General features: G+C 45.0%; 1 protein-coding gene across 1 annotated transcript in view; it reads right to left on the bottom strand.

Annotated features, from left to right (window-relative positions):
• Positions 1-16,358, bottom strand: part of LOC142470274 (cadherin-1-like) — a 28,642-nt gene extending 12,284 nt beyond the window's left edge. The window contains exons 1-11 of the mRNA XM_075577214.1: positions 16,203-16,358; positions 15,672-15,780; positions 14,970-15,184; positions 10,457-10,594; positions 9,792-9,947; positions 9,537-9,681; positions 9,254-9,429; positions 8,863-8,991; positions 7,667-7,849; positions 5,533-5,777; positions 4,848-4,990 (exon numbers count right to left, since the gene is read on the bottom strand). Of these exons, the coding sequence (XP_075433329.1) occupies positions 4,848-4,990; positions 5,533-5,777; positions 7,667-7,849; positions 8,863-8,991; positions 9,254-9,429; positions 9,537-9,681; positions 9,792-9,947; positions 10,457-10,594; positions 14,970-15,184; positions 15,672-15,780; positions 16,203-16,256 (1,693 nt within the window). The 5' untranslated portion in view covers positions 16,257-16,358. The remainder of the gene's footprint in view (positions 1-4,847; positions 4,991-5,532; positions 5,778-7,666; positions 7,850-8,862; positions 8,992-9,253; positions 9,430-9,536; positions 9,682-9,791; positions 9,948-10,456; positions 10,595-14,969; positions 15,185-15,671; positions 15,781-16,202) is intronic.
• Positions 16,359-23,339: the final 6,981 nt, after the last annotated feature.

Genomic DNA, 23,339 nt, shown 5'->3' with positions numbered 1-23,339 from the left:
CATTCATCACTAACCCCTATGTCCCACGCTCTCCACGTGAGCGCAATACATTCATCACTAACCCCTATGTCCCACGCACTTCACGTGAGCGCAATACATTCATCACTAACCCCTATGTCCCACGCACTCCACGTGAGTGCAATACATACATCACTAACCCCTATGTCCCACGCACTCCACGTGAGCGCAATACATTCATCACTAACCCCTATGTCCCACGCTCTCCACGTGAGCGCAATACATTCATCACTAACCCCTATGTCCCACGCACTTCACGTGAGCGCAATACATTCATCACTAACCCCTATGTCCCACGCACTCCACGTGAGCGCAATACATTCATCACTAACCCCCTATGTCCCACGCACTCCATGTGAGCGCAATACATTCATCACTAACCTCTATGTCCCACGCACTCCACGTGAGCGCAATACATTCATCACTAACCCCTATGTCCCACGCACTCCATGTGAGCGAACTACATTCGTCACTAACCTCTATGTCCCACGCACTCCACGTGAGCGCAATACATTCATCACTAACCTCTATGTCCCACGCACTCCACGTGAGCGCAATACATTCATCACTAACCTCTATGTCCCACGCACTCCACGTGAGCGCAATACATTCATCACTAACCTCTATGTCCCACGCACTCCACGTGAGTGCAATACATTCATCACTAACGCCTATGTCCCACGCACTCCACGTGAGTGCAATACATTCATCACTAACCCCTATGTCCCACGCACACCACGTGAGTGCAATACATTCATCACTAACCCCTATGTCCCACGCACTCCACGTGAGCGCAATACATTCATCACTAACCCCTATGTCCCACGCACTCCACGTGAGCGCAATACATTCATCACTAACCCCTATGTCCCACGCACTCCACGTGAGTGCAATACATTCATCACTAACCCCTATGTACCACGCACTCCACGTGAGTGCAATACATACATCACTAACCCCTATGTCCCACGCACTCCACGTGAGCGCAATACATTCATCACTAACCCCTATGTCCCACGCACTCCACGTGAGCGCAATACATTCATCACTAACCCCTATGTACCACGCACTCCACGTGAGCGCAATACATTCATCACTAACCCCTATATCCCACGCACTCCACGTGAGCGCAATACATTCATCACTAACCCCTATATCCCACGCACTCCACGTGAGCGCAATACATTCATCACTAACCCCTATGTCCCACGCACTCCACGTGAGCGCAATACATTCATCACTAACCTCTATGTCCCACGCACTCCACGTGAGCGCAATACATTCATCACTAACCTCTATGTCCCACGCACTCCACGTGAGCGCAATACATTCATCACTAACCTCTATGTCCCACGCACTCCACGTGAGCGCAATACATTCATCACTAACCTCTATGTCCCACGCACTCCACGTGAGCGCAATACATTCATCACTAACCTCTATGTCCCACGCACTCCTTGTGAGCGCAATACATTCATCACTAACCTCTATGTCCCACGCACTCCACGTGAGCGCAATACATTCATCACTAACCTCTATGTCCCACGCATTCCACGTGAGCGCAATACATTCATCACTAACACCTATGTCCCACGCACTCCACGTGAGCGCAATACATTCATCACTAACCCCTATGTACCACGCACTCCACGTGAGCGCAATACATTCATCACTAACCCCTATGTCCCACGCACTCCACGTGAGCGCAATACATTCATCACTAACCCCTATGTCCCACGCACTCCACGTGAGCGCAATACATTCATCACTAACCCCTATGTCCCACGCACTCCACGAGAGCGCAATACATTCATCACTAACCCCTATGTCCCCCGCACTCCATGTGAGCGCTATACATTCATCACTAACCCCTATGTCCCACGCTCTCCACGTGAGCGCAATACATTCATCACTAACCCCTATGTCCCACGCACTCCACGTGAGCGCAATACATTCATCACTAACCCCTATGTCCCACGCACTCCACGTGAGCGCAATACATTCATCACTAACCCCTATGTCCCACGCACTCCACGTGAGCGCAATACATTCATCACTAACCCCTATGTCCCACGCACTCCACGAGAGCGCAATACATTCATCACTAACCTCTATGTCCCACGCACTCCACGTGAGCGCAATACATTCATCACTAACCCCTATGTCCCACGCACTCCACGTGAGCGCAATACATTCATCACTAACCCCTATGTCCCACGCACTCCACGTGAGCGCAATACATTCATCACTAACCCCTATGTCCCACGCACTCCACGAGAGCGCAATACATTCATCACTAACCTCTATGTCCCACGCACTCCACGTGAGCGCAATACATTCATCACTAACCGCTATGTCCCACGCACTCCACGTGAGCGCAATACATTCATCACTAACCCCTATGTCCCACGCACTCCACGTGAGCGCAATACATTCATCACTAACCTCTATGTCCCACGCACTCCATGTGAGCGCAATACATTCATCACTAACCCCTATGTCCCACGCACTCCACGTGAGCGCAATACATTCATCACTAACCCCTATGTCCCACGCACTCCATGTGAGCGCAATACATTCATCACTAACCCCTATGTACCACGCACTCCACGTGAGCGCAATACATTCATCACTAACCCCTATGTCCCACGCACTCCACGAGAGCGCAATACATTCATCACTAACCCCTATGTCCCACGCACTCCATGTGAGCGCAATACATACATCACTAACCCCTATGTCCCACGCACTCCACGTGAGCGCAATACATTCATCACTAACCTCTATATCCCACGCACTCCACGTGAGTGCAATACATTCATCACTAACCCCTATGTCTCACGCACTCCATGTGAGCGCAATACATTCATCACTAACCGCTATGTCCCACGCACTCCACGTGAGTGCAATACATTCATCACTAACCCCTATGTCCCACGCACTCCACGTGAGCGCAATACATTCATCACTAACCCCTATGTCCCACGCACTCCACGTGAGCGCAATACATTCATCACTAACCCCTATGTCCCACGCACTCCACGTGAGCGCAATACATTCATCACTAACCCCTATGTCCCACGCACTCCACGTGAGCGCAATACATTCATCACTAACCTCTATGTCCCACGCACTCCTTGTGAGCGCAATACATTCATCACTAACCCCTATGTCCCACGCACTCCACGTGAGCACAATACATTCATCACTAACCCCTATGTCCCACGCACTCCACGTGAGCGCAATACATTCATCACTAACCCCTATGTCCCACCCACTCCATGTGAGCGCAATACATTCATCACTAACCTCTATGTCCCACGCACTCCACGTGAGCGCAATACATTCATCACTAACCCCTATGTCCCACGCACTCCACGTGAGCGCAATACATACATCACTAACCCCTTTGTCCCACGCACTCCATGTGAGCGCAATACATACATCACTAACCTCTATGTCCCACGCACTCCATGTGAGCGCAATACATACATCACTAACCCCTATGTCCCACGCACTCCACGTGAGCGCAATACATTCATCACTAACCTCTATGTCCCACGCTCTCCACGTGAGTGCAATACATTCATCACTAACCCCTATGTCCCACGCACTCCACGTGAGTGCAATACATACATCACTAACCCCTATGTCCCACGCACTCCATGTGAGCGCAATACATTCATCACTAACCCCTATGTCCCACGCACTCCATGTGAGCGCAATACATTCATCACTAACCCCTATGTCCCACGCACTCCACGTGAGCGCAATACATTCATCACAAACCTCTATGTCCCACGCACTCCATGTGAGTGCAATACATTCATCACTAACCCCTATGTCCCACGCACTCCACGTGAGCGCAATCCATTCATCACTAACCGCTATGTCCCACGCACTCCACGTGAGCGCAATACATTCATCACTAACCCCTATGTCCCACGCACTCCACGTGAGCGCAATACATTCATCACTAACCCCTATGTCCCACGCACTCCATGTGAGCGCAATACATACATCACTAACCCCTATGTCCCACGCACTCCACGTGAGCGCAATACATTCATCACTAACCTCTATGTCCCACGCACTCCACGTGAGCGCAATACATTCATCACTAACCCCTATGTCCCACGCACTCCACGTGAGTGCAATACATTCATCACTAACCCCTATGTCCCACGCACTCCACGTGAGCGCAATACATACATCACTAACCCCTATATCCCACGCACTCCATGTGAGCGCAATACATTAATCACTAACCCCTATGTCCCACGCACTTCACGTGAGCGCAATACATTCATCACTAACCTCTATGTTCCACGCACTCCACGTGAGCGGAATACATTCATCACTAACCCCTATGTCCCACGCACTCCACGTGAGCGCAATACAAAAATGACTAAGATTTATAAAAGAATCCTTACAATAATGCACAATTATTTTAATTCATTATTTTTTTTCTCTTCCCTTTTTTTCTTTTATCTTGGGACTGCGCTGGCAGTGTTGTGTTACCAGCATGCATATGCCTTCATAAAAGAGGACTGATGTTTTTCTATAGAGACAGGAGCCAGAGGCGAGTTGCATATCCCTATTATACAATGTAATGTTCTGCTCTTGCATAGCGCATTAACATCCTTTCTAGGTCTCTCCCCTACGCCCATGGCTAAGACCAAGAAGGCCCCGGGGGCTGCTGGTAAAGGTGCCATGATGGTTACTGGAACCCAGTCTAGTTGGAGTCCCCTGTACATTGAAACAATGTATAGGGTTGCATATTTATTGTAGTATTTAGCTCTAGTGCTTTACAATGATTAAATCCTTACCATTGTCCACAGCCAAGATAATCGCTTTGTAATTGCCGTTCTGCACAAACTGTGACTCCCGGTCCAAGTTGCCTTTTCCAGTGATGATCCCATTGTCCTTGTCCACAGAGAGCCACCCAGCCGGGTCAAACCCGATGCTGTAACTGCAGAGAAGAGAAGTTCAGTTACAGGAACAGGTCACTGAATCCACAGTGCTCAATGCTTTATAATGGAGGTGCAAGAACACTGAAAACATAGTAACTCAGTCATTAAACAATTAAACAAGCGCATTGAGATATAAGAAATATACAGGAAAATACATTTAGTGCATTTCCTTCGATATTAGGTTATTTATTTTCAGACAAAATATTAATTTGTGAATCAATCTTTCATTATGTTAGTAGATTAAAATTAAATTATAAAAGGGGCAAACTTGTTATGCTTTGGAGGGGGGATAGGTCCATGACATGCCCAATGTAAGACTCCCCATGAGACCATCACAGAACCTATCCTGAGTTCAACAATAAAAGGAGGACGCCAAGGAATGGCGAGGTTCCGAAATTAGGAAAGGTTATTCCTATACAGTGCAACAGCGAAGAAAGTGTCGCGATTACTGGGAAAGGAAGTTAGAATGAATAGAAAACATAAGAAATATGCAACGCAAGTCTCCGGGTACCAACCCCAGAACAAGCATCCAGCTACTCACAGTATCTTCTGATTCTGCGCCTTATCCGGATCCTGTGCCGTGTAAGAGGCAACTTCCTGCCCATTGGGAAGATCCTCGGAGATATCTACTGTTTTTGTTGGTGGTTGGAACACTGGGGCCTCATTCACATCCAGAACAGTCACCGTGATTGTGGCAGTGGAGGTCGGCAGTGGCACTGAAAAGTTGACTGTGTTTGTGACAGCGACATAGAGAATATACTCCTTCTTTACCTCAAAATCCAAGGGCTGAAACAGGAAGGAGAGGTTTATATAAACACAAGAGAAATCAGAGTTTGAATGAAACATACAGTAGCACTGTAAAATCAGTTTTGCTAAGGTGAGGTTGGGGTGCCGAGCCATATACTATGTCCCCATAGTCTATAGTTGGCATTAGCATCTGCTGTACGATACGCTTTCTGACCAGCAGGCTTAGGGAGGATTTGTTCTTATAAAGTGCACCTAGTTTGGCACAGGTTTTGGATGTCAGGGTATCAATGTGCAACCCAAATGTTAAATGGGAGTCAAACCATATGCCCAGATATTTTAAACTAGTGACAGGGACTAGGATGGTATTAGAGATGGTTCTGATCTGAAGCTCTGTCATTTGAAGCTTTAGAAACTTAGCCTTGGTCCCAAATACCATTGTTACAGTCTTGTCAGTGTTTAAAAACAGTTTGTTTTGGGAAATCCAGTTTTCGAGTCTCAAAAAATCAGACTGAAGTATGTGTTCAAGGTCGGGGAGGCTAGGGCTGTGTGCATATAAGATTGTGTCATCTGCATACATGTGTATTGAAGCTTCCTTACAAGCTGTAGGAAGATCATTGATGAACACTGTCGTTGTTTGCAAACTCACAAACAAGGGTTCGTAGATAATGAGTAGTTTATTAATATATAGTATGATCATACACGAAAGTTTTCCATTAGACACTCTGTTAAGGGAGGGCCAAAGCAGGTCTTATGTACACATTTCAGATTAATTTGTTTAAAATAGGTTGCTAAGCAGAATATAATGACATCACAAAATGCACTCCCTGAACATGAGGGGATAATCATCTTCTAAACCAATCAAGTTACAGGTCATCTTTACTATCCAAGACTGACTTCAAAGATCAACTCATCTAGCCTAAACTGGTTCTTTTAGCTGACCACAGCAATTTGAGTGTTTGAGCAACAAGGCACAGCCCATATTCCCCCCCCCCCCCCCGGAGCAAAGTTCACTCTTGCAACAACACGCATACTGACATATAACACATAGAAAAAGACATACTAAAAGACAAGATGGATTCCAAACACAGCTAACAATTTCCTCTCCATAGACCCCCCCAGTCCATTTCCATAATATCAACAGTATCTTCATTTCAGCAATATTACTTCATCAAGACTGAGAAGAGTAGGGGCCCCAGAACAGAGCCAAGCGGGACACTACAGGTGATATCCAAGAGTATGGAGTCAGAACCTGAGATAGACCCATGTTGGGAACCAGTTTAATGCATGTTTCCCTATTCCAGAGCACTGAAGTTTATTTAGCAAGATACCATGATCAACAGTATCAAAAGCCTTTGCAAAATCTAGGATTATTGCACCAGTGAGTTGTCTCCGTTCCATTCCACACTGGATCTCATTGCAAACTTTTAGCAGGGTAGGTACTGTGGAGTGTTTGGGGCGAAATCCAGTATGGCATTGGCTAGGGAAATGTATCTTGGTATAGTAATCGCATAATTGGGAGTGAACACATTTTTCCATGACTTTGAATAGTATTGGGAGAAGATAGATTGGCCTGTAGTTTGAAACTGCATTTCTGTCCCCACTTTTGAAGATTGGTTCAACTCTGTCAGTTTTCCAGGTGTTAATGATATGGCCTGCAGACAGGATAGAGTTGATTAGGGAAGCAAGCGGTTTAGCGATGGCTGGGGCACCAAGTCGTAGGAACTTAGATTGCAGTAAGTCAGGTCCACATTGGCTGCTTACACAGGCACCTATTGAGTGTCTCTCTGTCGTGTATCTGTGACCCTCAGGGTAAAATATTGTCATTTGCGATAGTTCCCCTGATCTGTACTATTTGCAGTTTAATATTAAACACCCGCAAAGTGCTGAGGTCTTCTCCTGTTGGAAGACGCATACTGAACCCAACTTACCTTGATTGTTTTCAAGAGACCAATGTTGTTGTTAACGGTTGTGACACCAAAAAGGTTTGCCTCATTTCCCTTTACAATATTGTAGACCGCATGCCAAGCATCTGTATTGGCAACATCAGCATCTGTGACAATCAGGCGCGAGACCTCAACACCCGCCTCATTCTCAGGGACATTAGCGGTGTACTGGAAATAAGACAAACATGAGATGACATGAGACTTTCCAAAAGGCTCCAATCTGGATATTAGCCCCAAGACCAAACGGAGCATCTCTGGCATCTCCGCTTGTGGTAAGTTAAGGAATTTAGCCTGAAACACTGCAGTTATATCAGTTTTACCTTCAACAAAGCCGTTGATATCTGTACAGTTAGTGTTTGGGATGTCATGTAGTTATTTAAAAGGCAGCTTGTCACAGTGTTATTTTATATTTCTACAAAGGAAAACCCAACACCCGGAGAAATCTAAATGCACCTTACAGAGATACAGCGTTACAGAGATACAGCGTTACAGAGATACAGCGTTAGAGAGATACAGCGTTACAGAGATACAGTGTCACAGAGATACAGCGTCACAGAGATACAGCATCACAGAGATACAGCGTTACAACGTCACAGAGATACAGCGTTACAGAGATACAGCGTTACAGAGATACAGCGTTAGAGAGATACAGCGTTACAGAGATACAGCGTTACAGAGATACAGCGTCACAGAGATACAGCGTCACAGAGATACAGCGTTACAACGTCACAGAGATACAGCGTTACAGAGATACAGCGTTACAGAGATACAGCGTTACAGAGATACAGCGTTACATAGTAGATGAGGTTGAAAAAAGACATACGTTCATCAAGTTCAACCTAAGTAAATTTAGATTTATACTTTATCCTATATCTATACTTACTTATTGATCCAGAGGAAGGCAAACACAAAACCCCAGTGACATATCATCCAATGATATCTCATAACGGGAAAAATAAATTCCTTCCTGTCTCCAAATATTGGCAATCAGATTATTCCCTGGATGAACATACTTCCCACTTATTAGGTATATCCCTGTATACTTTTCCTTGCTAAAAAGATGTCCAACCTTTTTTTTGAAGATAACCCTCACATTGTTTCATTTTTCTAAAGACGTTTATGGCCCTTATAGGACTGCGCTCTCATAGGAACATCTTAACCAAAGAAAAATATCCACTTACCGTTTTGGGGTCAAATATGGGAGGGTTGTCATTCATGTCTGTCACGGTGATCACAGCGGTACCAGTCGTTACCAATCCGGCCCCCATTTGATCTGCAGCTTTGATGTAGACTGTGTATTGTGGGGTGGTCTGAAAGAATGAGAGGTGTTAAGGTGTGACTGGAGAAAGATACCAGAGCTCGGCCTCCTGGCAGCATGGAGACAATTCCAGGCAGGCAGGAGCAATAATTATTGTAAGAAACACGAGTGGAGCCAAAATATACATACAGAATCGTGTTTACAAATAGACACTGACTAGATATATTTGGTATTCTGCAGTATTCAGTATTCACCAAAATGGTGAATTTTGGGACATGAAGAGTAGAAATCTCCAAGATAAACAGGTCACAAACCTCGCGGTCTAATCCAGTTGTGATCATACTGATCATTCCAGTCTGATTATTGATTGTAAACATCTGGTCACTGGGAACTTGGGGATCTTGACTGATGATGGAATAACCAATCACCCCATTGTCGGTGTCCACACTATCGTCGGCATCCGTCGCGGTTACGGTCATCACAGAAGTGCCTTAACAAATAATAAATCAGTGACCATGTTGCCATTAAAAATGTTACATGTCATTTGTAAGAAATAACACACAATAACACACAATAACACACAATAACAAGACACACCTGGCCGAGACCCTTCAGCCACGGAGCCATGGAAGACCTTCTCTGTGAATTGTGGGTGGTTATCATTCTGATCTATGACTTTAATGACGATTTCCATGGGGTCCTCCGCTGATTGTCCATTCGCCGACACCGCATGGCAAGAAAGCTAAAACACAGATTGACACCTCAGTAAAATGTGAGCGTTGGGGCAGTGTAATCACACTGTGGTCCCATCCTGAACATCGTTTTCCAGTTCATATTGGGTTAAATACTTACACTATACTGAGCAATGTCTTCTCTGTCCAGGGTTCTGGTCACCTTCATCCAACCAGTTTCCCTTTCAATGATGAAGACCCCTACAGGTGGGGTATCAGCCCCCTGCCCAGTGATGCTGTAGAACAATCTGATCTCCTTGTCTTTATTGGACTTGATCTGAGTAATAAAGCAGATATTTCATGTAGTCTCCCCAACCAACAAATTAAACATATTTAGCAAAAATGTAAAATGCTACTTTTTCCTACCCAAAATGCAATCTTGGATTGAATCTGCCCCTCAACGGAAGATTCTGTATCTTTAGGTGAAACTCTACTCCCCAGGAGGTATTGCTTACACAGTACACGCGGAGACGTGTGAGGTTCTGAAACTTCTGTACACGATCATATAATTTATAAATCAAGTCTAATGTTGGTCCCTAAAACATACAGTATCACACAAATCAGAACTACCATGTGAAACAAACACTTTCCAGCAGTAATACTACACCCGTCAAACCAGTTTATGATATGAATCAGCTTTAACACATGAATTGATTAATGCTTCACCCCCCCCTCCCCCATATATAGCGTGCAGTATATATACTCCACTATAGTTTTAGTTGGTGCTCTCTTTATTGGGGGCGCCTCCATCCCAAACTTTTTGTTCTCACAAGAAACTTAACGTACCTGCACCATGTTTTTGGGAAATGGACCCTTCTCATTCTCAGACAGTGAGTTTGGGGGGATAACCCAGTCTCTCTTCTGTCTTTTCCGCCCAGACATAGATTTGGGGAGAAGACCTGCATGTTCCTCAGGGGAAGATTCCTGCGGGTGGGAAAACAGGAAGAGAATTGTTTAGAACAAGAGAGGAAACTATTTTTAGGTAGTAGGTGTTAAAGTCAAATTTACCCCTGCACTCTGTATAACAAAAATTGTCTACACAATTTCCCCATCTCTCTCTAAGGGGCCTATTCACTAACAGTGACACTCCATTCGACTCCTCACTTTTAAAGCTTTACACTCTTCTGCCCCTCCTTACATCTCAGCCCTAATTTCTCGTTATGCACCATCCAGACTCTTGCGTTCTTCTCAAGGATGTCTTCTTTCTACCCCCTTTGTATCTAAAGCCCTCTCCCGCCTTAAACCCTTTTCACTGACTGCCCCACACCTCTGGAATGCCCGTCCCCTCAGTACCCGACTAGCACCCTCTCTATCCACCTTTAAGACCCACCTTAAGACACACTTGCTTAAAGAAGCATATGAATAGCACTGTGGATATTCTGAACACATGATACATAAAGCTTGGCCCCCTGCAGACGCACTTACCAGAACTCACTCTGTATGTTCTCCCTACCTACCAATTAGACTGTAAGCTCCTCGGGGCAGGGACTCTTCTTCCTTAATGTTACTTTTATGTCTAAAGCACTTATTCCCATGATCTGTTATTTATTTGATTACCACGTGTATTACTGCTGTGAAGCGCTATGTACATTAATAGCACTATATAAATAAAGACAAACAAAACAATGTAGAGGGAGAAAAGGGGTGGCCCGGGATTAAAGGGGTTACACCCCATTTGGCCATCCCCTGACCTCACCCGGGAGTCAAAGGGTTAACTGGGCTAAGACCCAGAACGGTGATTTAACCCCTGTAATGACATGTACATGTACATGTGTATTCCCCTGTTTCCCCTGTTTTATTGTAACAACTGGTCTGCAGCCCACACACACTGGGATCCATCTGGGAGCACAAGGGTTAATAGTTGTATAGTGATTATAGCCCTTTGTGTAGATTTTCCCACCTTTTCAGGCACCATTTTGCAGGTTCCCATAGGCCGCCATTAGGACTCAATGCTTTTTAATGGAGAATCTTGCTGTGGAGTCCGGTTCCTGAGAAGACCAGCAGATGGCGTCCGAGAGGGAGAGCGGCGGTTTTCCATTGAAAGTCTATGGGCTCATTGACTTCAATGGAGAAACCCTCGAAAGAGCTTTCCAGGAACAAGTTGGCTGCTGTCCAAACCGCTTAACCGCAAAGCGGATACATTTTCAATAGGAGAGCTTTGATCACTTACAAGTCAAGTTCAACGACAAGTGGCGTGGGAATAAACAGTTCTAGGGCCCCTAGGAATAAAATTCTTTCTGTCCCTAGTTCCTAGACCTCCCCCCACTCGACCACAACCGGGTCCCCGTATCCTGGACCCCCGATAAGGGTCGAACCCATAAGAGCGGGCCGCGCCATAGGTTCCAATGGCGGCGGCCGAACCAGCTCAGGAAAACGGCTAAGTGTGAAAAGCTGAATTTTGGTATTCCATAACTCCGGTTCCGGAGGGTCCAGAGAGTCAGGGTTTGGGGTATCTGTAGCCACTGCTCCGGCATCGCTGCAGAACCATCCTTGACCCTCTGGGACAAACCCGACGGAGTATGGACCCTCTTGAAAGTTCGGGATTTTTCCCATAGACTCCAATGGCGGCCAAACCCCATTGACCGGCTACGGCGGAAAACTCCCATTGACTTCAACGGCGGCATCGCCCCGTTGAAAGTCTATGGCGGGGATTCCCATAGCCACCAACGGCGGCGGTTTGCCATTGAAGGTCTATGGCGGCGAAGCCCGTTGTTTTCAATGGGGATTTAGTGAAAAACCGTGATTTCTTGAAGCGGAGATTTTTGTATTAAAATGAAAAATGATTTAAGGTGCATTTGTGTAACTCCGGTCCCGAAGGTCGTAGCACGTCGCCTTTTGGACCATACAGTGTCTCAGTTCCGACATTGAGAACTGGGAAGTTTGGACCTGCTGGACCCAACGGAACCGGATATTTTAATACGTTTATGTTTTATGTTCAATACTGTATCCCAAGGTATGGATAGAACCCAGAGGAAATTCTTTTGCATGCCAGGATAGCAGATGGCCCTAGAGGCGACCCAATGTCTAGGACTTAAGTATTGTTTAAAGGGTTTTGTCACCCTCCCTGTTTATGTGAGGGCGGAGAAGGCTCAAACCAGAGCGGTTTTTAAGTGTCCCATTTAACACCTTCAAACAAAGGTTTTCCTGCCAGAGATCCAAATGGGTAGACTGGCTGGCATTCTATTTGCATATGTGGGGCTACAGAAATGAGACCCCAGAGTTCTACTGCGCCTGTGCCAGCTAGCAGGGGGGCATGTATTAAAATGTGTTCCCACGTTAAAGATTGGCTGGAGGTAATTGAAAACCAATCACAGGTACTTAATGTTAAGGATAGAGGGACAAAAGGTTTATAAACTGCTGTCCCCCCTATATCCTTTGTCTTCGTTTGCTGATATGGTTACCTGATATCCCCTGAATGATTACCTGATTGCTGAGAGAAATGCTACATCATACTTCTCATTCCCCAACCCCTAAGTAAGTGTACTTCTTGTCTGTTACTGTAGTATTCGTGTGTTCACCTATCCAAAGGAATAAATATACTTTATTATATCTAAGACTCGCTTCAGTTCAGACCCAGTGATAAATATATATAATCTGTTATATATATTTATGTGACCTTATACAGCCTGCCATAATCTCACCGTGACAGGCGTTATAAGTTAACTGGTGGCAGCGGCGGGATTGAACTGGACCTAGATTACAGTATTCTGCAGGGTACTGTGATCTAGTGGGGACTCGATGGTAATTGCGAGTTCCTGGGTCTAAAGATATTGAACACACATTAGTGCAACAAGTAACGCAAGTTGTCACACCACCTCACCTGCTGCGACCCAGAACCATGAGTGAAGCGGAGAGTGCCTATTACTTAAAACTAGAAATCAGCTAAAAGACAAGTGCCGTGAATATGGACTGGAATATGTGGACCAGGATGTCGAGGACATGGTTGCTGCAATCACAGCACATGAAGCCTACTATTACCTGATTCATGTTTCTGTTATATGTATGTTTATTTGAAATAGTACATATTTATCGAGTATGTTATATATGAACCTGGTTATTTTATTTGTTTATGTATGTGTGTTTCCTTATATGGTGATGTCACTCCTGATACCTGCTGATCATCATGTGGTGATTAGATTCCACAGGTGTTTTGGATCTGACACTCCATATTAGGGCTATCTGTTCACTGGCGGATCACTCTTTGACAAAGGCCCGCTGCGGCTGAAACGCGTCAGAGGATCCGCCAGACTTTTACCATGAAACCTCAATAAACTTTTCCAGTCACCAACTCAGCCTTCCTAGCGATTTTTCTCTACGGCGGTGGGAGGTGTGTCCATTGTACAATTACTCTTATATGCTCCAGTGGTTACTTCCTCCTTACCATCAATTGCCTCCTCGCTCACAAGTTCCTCATATATGTCACTTGCATATTGCTGCTAACCATTTCATTTTATTTTTTGTCAATATTGCTTTTTAAACACACTAGTTTTGCATTGTCCTTGAGACTATTCTGGTTATTAATAAATTCCACTTTATATTATTCATTGTACGGAACTGGCGCTACTTTCTTTTTTGATATATATATATATATATATATATATATATATATATATATATATATATATATATATATATATATACACACACACACACACACACATTGTGCACCCCTGCTCTATAGCATTGATATTGCTCCATCTCTGGTGAACCCTTGTAACAAGCTGTGTCTCTCCCCGGGTAGTATCCCCATTTTGGGTACTGAGTGCCACCATATGGCCTTTTGGATAAGAGTTGGCTATGCAACCTCCACTTGGGCTGACCCGGCTATCCTATACCTATCTATTTTCTGAACTTATATACACTATGTACAGTGAGGTCCTACTCCTGTGTCTACTCCCAGGACCTGACTTCCAGAACCTTTTTTCCTCTTTATATATATATATATATATATCCTACCATTATGTTACAATCACTGGGCAGAAATGGACAGAGCCATGATTCGGTCTAGTCACCAAGCACAATGTGATAGGGAAGGGGCATTACTCTGTGTGGGCCCACACAGTTTACCGCTTATAAATCCCAAAGGGAGGTTACAAAGACTTATCCGCGAGTACAATAAACACATAAGGATTGGTGCAGCCGGCTCATCTCTGGATCAGGAACCTTTTACTTGGGACATGTCTCCAAATGCCATCCCACCGCAGACAGCAGCCATAGGCAATCTGTTCTCCACCATTCCCGGTGTATCTTTCCTGGTAACCTTTTGTAACCGATTCCCGTCCCAGGTGGGTGGCCGTACCTGCTTTTTGTGGTGGTGCTTTTTACTCTGCAGGGCAACAACCGTGAAGAATGTCCAGTCTGCGTCAGCCCGAGTGTGAACAATGAAGTTCCTTTTTGAGCCGTGCAGCTTTATCTGATGCTTTGCCAAGACTATGCCATCCACTTGGACCTCGAAACCTGGGTCCTCAGACACATAGTGTGTGGTCTTCTGCTCCGTACACCTGTCAAAGCTCACTGCAAAGACAAGAAGAGGAATCATCAGCACAGACTCTCAGTACATCCTGCTGCAGCATTGAAGGTTTTCAAGTGTAACCCCCCTAGTGGGATTACTATTGTCTACTGAAGGGGTTAATGGGTTAATGCCCCCCCCCCTCGCAGCGGGCCTATTGAGGGGAGAGCTCTTGTCCCTGCAGCGTCCGCCACAGCGGGCGCTGCAGTAGCCAGCAGGGACGTGGCCTTACAGCAGATCGTGTTTTTATTAGTAGTAGTACATAGGACTGAAGCGGGGGTCTCCAGTGCTGAACTGCAATAATTTCAGGTCCGGGGACCCGTTTCCCGAGGTACAGGCCGTAGTATGGGGTGCCGGAATCTCCTGCAAGTTTAAATGTCCCGGTCACGAGGGAGAAGAAAAATATATACAAAAACACATAGTAATGTAGTAAATAATGTGTCCTATTGGCTGCAGCATTGGCGCGTCTCTGCTTATTGTAGTGCATCTTACCTTTGCCCAGCACGGTGCCCGGCTCCAGGGTCCCGGGCACGGAGAAGGTGTATCTGTCCTCAGTGAAGCCGGGGCGGCATTGTACCCACTCTGCCAACCCTCCTGTGACCTGCCATAGAGGAACAGAGCCATGAGGGGACCCCACAGAGAGTATGTGTCACCCCCAACATCTCTAATCTAACACTGGCCCCATGTACACAGAGCACCAGCTCCCTCATTGCACCACTGACACTGACACACATTACAGTGAGTGACACAGCTGTCCCCAGAGTACAAGGTGCAGCAGTGACAAGCAGCCCTAACTGTGCCTGTGTGTGCCCCAGGCCTGCCACATTCACCCCACTGTCACATGTCATATAGTGGGGAGCTGCACACAGTGACATGAGCACACAGGGGGGATAGAGAGGGGGTCAGGGCGGACAGGGTAGGGGAAGTTGGAAACAGAGTAATTTTTTTGGGGGGGGGGGGGAGAATCAGGGCAGCTGTTGCACGGAGGAACAGGGGCAGTTGTTTGGAGGGGGCAGTACTGACCTGTAGGAGCAGACACAGGAGCCCCACACTCGGGGCACTGATCTTCTTCCCCATGGGGAACTCTGGGAGTTGCGAGGGGTCACTCAGGTGTCCTGCTCCGGGTCTGCCTGTCTCTCTCTGTCCCGGGTGTGACTGAGGCACCTCCTACATCTACCAAGAGTGGGTGTCACTACAGATTACTGCCAGGTAACTCACTGACTGGGGGAGTGGGGCAGTCTCACTGGGTGGTGTTTGGCAGTCTCACAGTCCCTGAGGATAGACTCACCCACTGGGTCAGTCTCACTCATTGGTGGGGGGGGGGGGGGTGCAATCTAACTAAATCACTGGGGGGGGGGCAGTCTCCCTCACTGGGGGGGGGGGGCAGTCTCAATCAGTCCCTGGGGATAGACTCACCCACTGGGGCAGTCTCACTTATGGGGTGAGGGGGGCAATCTAACTCAATCACTGGAGTGAAAATCTCACTTTTTTAGGAGAAAAAGTTGTGAAGTGCTCTAATAATACTAATAAAATGTGAATACAGGGGGATGTATACCTTACATAATTATTAATGTGTATACATAAATATAACTACATATTAAGTGTTATATAAACACATAAAATGGGAATATATATATCTCAAAAGAATAAAGTGCAATCACAAAAGTGAAAAAAAGATGATATAAATACGGATTATATATTAATCAATTATTAATGTTCATTAATAAGAGAAAATAATTATACATAACATAGTATTAACCCCTGGGTTCATGTGCTGCTCTGGATTACAGACAGACGTGTCTGTGGGTTGATACAAGGGGAAAAGGCCAAGAAAGATCTCCCCGAATCAGAATATATTTACATCGCAAACTATTTACTGCTGACAGACGTATAAATTGACCCAGATAATAAACAGTAAAAAAAACACAATATAAAAAGCACAAGATTGCGCAATCTATCTTCTTGTAACCAGAAACCAAACAAATGGGGTGGAATGAAATACAAATACAGTGTGATTGAACCATGGTTGGAGCAAGTGACTAAAACTCTGATACTGTCACTATAACTCTGATACTGTCACTATAACTCTGATACTGTCACTATATCTCTGATACTGTCACTATATCTCTGATACTGTCACTATAACTCTGATACTGTCACTATACCTCTGATACTGTCACTAAAGCTCTGATACTGTCACTATAACTCTGATACTGTCACTATAACTCTGATACTGTCACTAAAGCTCTGATACTGTCACTATACCTCTGATACTGTCACTATACCTCTGATACTGTCACTATAAATCTGATACTGTCACTATAATACAGGGAAAAGGGAGACCAAAAAGCGCACCAGCACAAACGGAGCAGCCTGCCTGCCCTACCAGGATGTGAGTATTTGCATATTTTTCAGGGGAACCTGCCGATGAGACAGATGGTGAGTGGGTTGCACCACACACAACCTGTCTTCAGGAGGATAGTACCCATTATATGACACAATAGGTACTATATCAATTGTTAGTACCCTGGTACAGTGGTCTGGCTTATTATTATTTTGAGATATACCTGCATTTGAGCGCTTCAACTATTTTCCATACTGTCACTATAACTCTGATACTGTCACTATAACTCTGATACTGCCACTATACCTCTGATACTATCACTATATCTCTGATACTATCACTATATCTCTGATACTGTCACTGTATCTCTGATACTGTCACTGTAACTCTGATACTGCCGCTGTAACTCTGATACTGTCACTATAACTCTGATACTGTCACTATAACTCTGATACTGTCACTATATCTCTGATACTGTCACTATATCTATGATACTGTCACTATAACTCTGATACTGTCACTATAACTCTGATACTGTCACTATAACTCTGATACTGTCACTATACCTCTGATACTATCACTATAACTCTGCTACTATAACTCTGATACTGTCACCGTAACTCTGATACTGTCACCGTAACTCTGATACTGTCACCGTAACTCTGATACTGGCACTGTAACTCTGATACTGGCACTGTAACTCTGATACTGGCACTGTAACTCTGATACTGGCACTGTAACTCTGATACTGGCACTGTAACTCTGATACTGGCACTATAACTCTGATACTGGCACTATAACTCTGATACGGGCACTATAACTCTGATACGGGCACTATAACTCTGATACTGTCACTATACCCCTGATACTGTTACTATAACTCTGATACTGCCACTGTAACTCTGATACTGCCTGTAGGCGGACGCTCACAGAGGTATGCAAGGGAGACTGGTTATGGTGAAATTAAATAAGGCTTTTATTGCGCCTGTTTCCTTCAGGAAACCATCCAAACACGGAGAAAACAAAGCTTCTACTCGGGAGTATTTCTAGTGAAATACTATGCAATCCACAACTCCCTTTAGATAAGCATGTCTCCCAGCCCCAAACATATAGCATAAAATGAACAGATATAAAAAGTCTTGTAAATGAAAGTCTTATCTGTTAGCTGGGCTGCTGTAGGGGAAGCTTCTCTGCTCTCTTGGAACCGCACCCTTGTGTGCACAAGAAATATCAGGCTCCAGGTTAGAATCTTGTCTCCTTTGTCTTGAAAGCAGCTCTTCTGTTTCTCTTGGCAGGGCTCAAGACAAGTGTCCCCATGTCAGTCTCACAAGTTGTGAGAGTCAAGGACAATCTCTGCTCTGTCTACAAGTTCAGCTCAGGTGTGAGCTAAGGAGTCTCCCTTCCTGTCTCAAAAGACAGGCTTTTCTAAGCAATCTAATCAGGCAGGTGGTGTTTGTTAATGGACTACCAGCAGTTAACCACCACACTGCTGGATTAGAGGCACATTACCTGAACAGGGATAACTCCCCTGTTACACTGCCACTATACCTCTGATACTGTCACTATAACTCTGATACTGTCACTATAACTCTGATACTGTCACTATAACTCTGATACTGTCACTAAAGCTCTGATACTGTCACTATACCTCTGATACTGTCACTATAACTCTGATACTGTCACTATAACTCTGATACTGTCACTATAACTCTGATACTGTCACTATAACTCTGATACTGCCACTATAACTATGATACTGCCACTGTAACTCTGATACTGTCACTATAACTCTGATACTGTCACTATACCTCTGATACTGCCACTATAACTCTAATACTGTCACTATACCTCTGATACTGTCACTAAAGCTCTGATACTGTCACTATAACTCTGATACTGTCACTATAACTCTGATACTGTCACTATAACTCTGATACTGTCACTATAACTCTGATACTGTCACTATAACTCTGATACTGTCACTATAACTCTGATACTGTCACTATACCTCTGATACTGTCACTATAACTCTGATACTGTCACTATAACTCTGATACTGTCACTATACCTCTGATACTGTCACTAAAGCTCTGATACTGTCACTATAACTCTGATACTGTCACTATAACTCTGATACTGTCACTATAACTCTGATACTGTCACTAAAGCTCTGATACTGTCACTATACCTCTGATACTGTCACTATACCTCTGATACTGTCACTATAAATCTGATACTGTCACTATAACTCTGATACTGTCACTATAACTCTGATACTGCCACTATACCTCTGATACTATCACTATATCTCTGATACGATCACTATATCTCTGATACTGTCACTGTATCTCTGATACTGTCACTGTAACTCTGATACTGCTGCTGTAACTCTGATACTGTCACTATAACTCTGATACTGTCACTATACCTCTGATACTGTCACTATAACTCTGATACTGTCACTATACCTCTGATACTGTCACTATAACTCTGATACTGTCACTATACCTCTGATACTGCCATTATAACTCTGATACTGTCACTATAACTCTGATACTGTCACTATAACTCTGATACTGTCACTATACCTCTGATACTGCCACTATACCTCTGATACTGCCACTATACCTCTGATACTGTCACTATAACTCTGATACTGTCACTATAACTCTGATACTGTCACTATACCTCTGATACTGTCACTAAAGCTCTGATACTGTCACTATAACTCTGATACTGTCACTATATCTCTGATACTGTCACTGTATCTCTGATACTGTCACTGTAACTCTGATACTGCTGCTGTAACTCTGATACTGTCACTATAACTCTGATACTGTCACTATACCTCTGATACTGTCACTATAACTCTGATACTGTCACTATACCTCTGATACTGTCACTATAACTCTGATACTGTCACTATACCTCTGATACTGCCATTATAACTCTGATACTGTCACTATAACTCTGATACTGTCACTATAACTCTGATACTGTCACTATACCTCTGATACTGCCACTATACCTCTGATACTGCCACTATACCTCTGATACTGTCACTATAACTCTGATACTGTCACTATAACTCTGATACTGTCACTATACCTCTGATACTGCCACTATACCTCTGATACTGCCACTATACCTCTGATACTGTCACTATAACTCTGATACTGCCACTATACCTCTGATACTGCCACTATACCTCTGATACTGTCACTATACCTCTGATACTGTCACTATAACTCTGATACTGTCACTATAACTCTGATACTGCCACTATACCTCTGATACTGTCACTATACCTCTGATACTGCCACTATACCTCTGATACTGTCACTATAACTCTGATACTGTCACTATACCTCTGATACTGTCACTATAACTCTGATACTGCCACTATACCTCTGATACTGTCACTATAACTCTGATACTGCCACTATACCTCTGATACTGTCACTATACCTCTGATACTGTCACTATACCTCTGATACTGCCACTATACCTCTGATACTGTCACTATAACTCTGATACTGTCACTATACCTCTGATACTGCCACTATAACTCTGATACTGCCACTATACCTCTGATACTGTCACTATAACTCTGATACTGCCACTATACCTCTGATACTGTCACTATACCTCTGATACTGTCACTATACCTCTGATACTGTCACTATACCTCTGATACTGCCACTATACCTCTGATACTGTCACTATAACTCTGATACTGTCACTATACCTCTGATACTGTCACTGTACCTCTGATACTGCCACTATACCTCTGATACTGTCACTATAACTCTGATACTGTCACTATACCTCTGATACTGCCACTATAACTCTGATACTGTCACTATACCTCTGATACTGCCACTATAACTCTGATACTGTCACTATACCTCTGATACTGTCACTATAACTCTGATACTGCCACTATACCTCTGATACTGCCACTATACCTCTGATACTGCCACTATACCTCTGATACTGTCACTATAACTCTGATACTGCCACTATACCTCTGATACTGTCACTATACCTCTGATACTGTCACTATACCTCTGATACTGTCACTATACCTCTGATACTGCCACTATACCTCTGATACTGTCACTATAACTCTGATACTGTCACTATACCTCTGATACTGTCACTGTACCTCTGATACTGCCACTATACCTCTGATACTGTCACTATAACTCTGATACTGTCACTATACCTCTGATACTGCCACTATAACTCTGATACTGTCACTATACCTCTGATACTGCCACTATAACTCTGATACTGTCACTATACCTCTGATACTGTCACTATAACTCTGATACTGTCACTATACCTCTGATACTGCCACTATAACTCTGATACTGTCACTATACCTCTGATACTGTCACTATAACTCTGATACTGCCACTATACCTCTGATACTGCCACTATACCTCTGATACTGCCACTATACCTCTGATACTGTCACTATAACTCTGATACTGCCACTATACCTCTGATACTGTCACTATAGTTAGTGGATTAGACGCCTTCTTGTCCAGAGCAAGTAAAGTGTATATAGTGACAGTGTGGGTGATCAGAGATCAATCTGATTTATTGGCACAGGATTGGCGTTGGTCTCCTCGCTAATCCTGCCGTTAATGAGCTGGAAAGAAGCACCTTTGGGCGCCGTTATCCCGAGTCTGGAGCTACCATTGTGGAGCCAAATTCAGGACAGATCCGTTCAGTATGGGATCCCTGGTCCCCGACAGATCCGTTCAGTATGGGATCCCTGGTCCCGGACAGATCCGTTCAGTATGGGATCCCTGGTCCCAGACAGATCCGTTCAGTATGGGATCCCTGGTCCCGGACAGATCCGTTCAGTATGGGATCCCTGGTCCCGGACAGATCCGTTCAGTATGGGATCCCTGGTCCCGGACAGATCCGTTCAGTATGGGATCCCTGGTCCCAGACAGATCCGTTCAGTATGGGATCCCTGGTCCCGGACAGATCCGTTCAGTATGGGATCCCTGGTCCCGGACAGATCCGTTCAGTATGGGATCCCTGGTCCCGGACAGATCCGATCAGTATGGGATCCCTGGTCCCGGACAGATCCGTTCAGTATGGGATCCCAGGTCCCGGACAGATCTGTTCAGTATGGGATCCCTGGTCCCGGACAGATCCGTTCAGTATGGGATCCCTGGTCTCGGACAGATCCATTCAGTATGAGATCCCTGGTCCCGGACAGATCCGTTCAGTATGGGATCCCTGGTCCCGGACAGATCCGTTCAGTATGGGATCCCTTGTAGTAATTGCTGGTAAGCGGCGCTGCGGCTGCCGATATCCGGGTCTCCAAGCGGAGAACGTGTCGCTGCTCTCGCAATCCTGGTTCCCCTCCGCAAACCGCGGGACAAGCTCGGCTAGGACTGATAGCCTCAGTACTGCGCCCGCGCTGCCCCACAGGGGGGGCACCCGGTTCGTACGAGGTGTACAGACCCAGGCCGGTCACATGTTGTCCGTGAGGGAAGTAGAAGGCAGCGTGCAGGTTCTGCGGAGGAAGAACGGGATTCAGCAGCAAATCCTGAAAACGAGCGGTAACTCCCAACGTATTACTTCCTGGTAAAATATCTTATAAATAAATAAAATCTACACAAGGAAGCATTTAGCAAAGGTTAATACGAGTTTATCACTCGCTAAAGAGGCCAGGGCCACATAAGAGACCAGTGCTTACATCGTTAGCAGAGGGTAACCCAACTCCTGCAGTGATGGAATGGGTCTGAAGCAGAGCCAAACTCCCATGTACTTCATGGGGAGTCAGAGGT

Source organism: Ascaphus truei, chromosome 19, assembly GCF_040206685.1.
Source record: "Ascaphus truei isolate aAscTru1 chromosome 19, aAscTru1.hap1, whole genome shotgun sequence".
In the NCBI taxonomy this organism is placed as follows: domain Eukaryota; kingdom Metazoa; phylum Chordata; class Amphibia; order Anura; family Ascaphidae; genus Ascaphus; species Ascaphus truei.
This window is presented reverse-complemented; position numbering and strand designations above follow the sequence as displayed.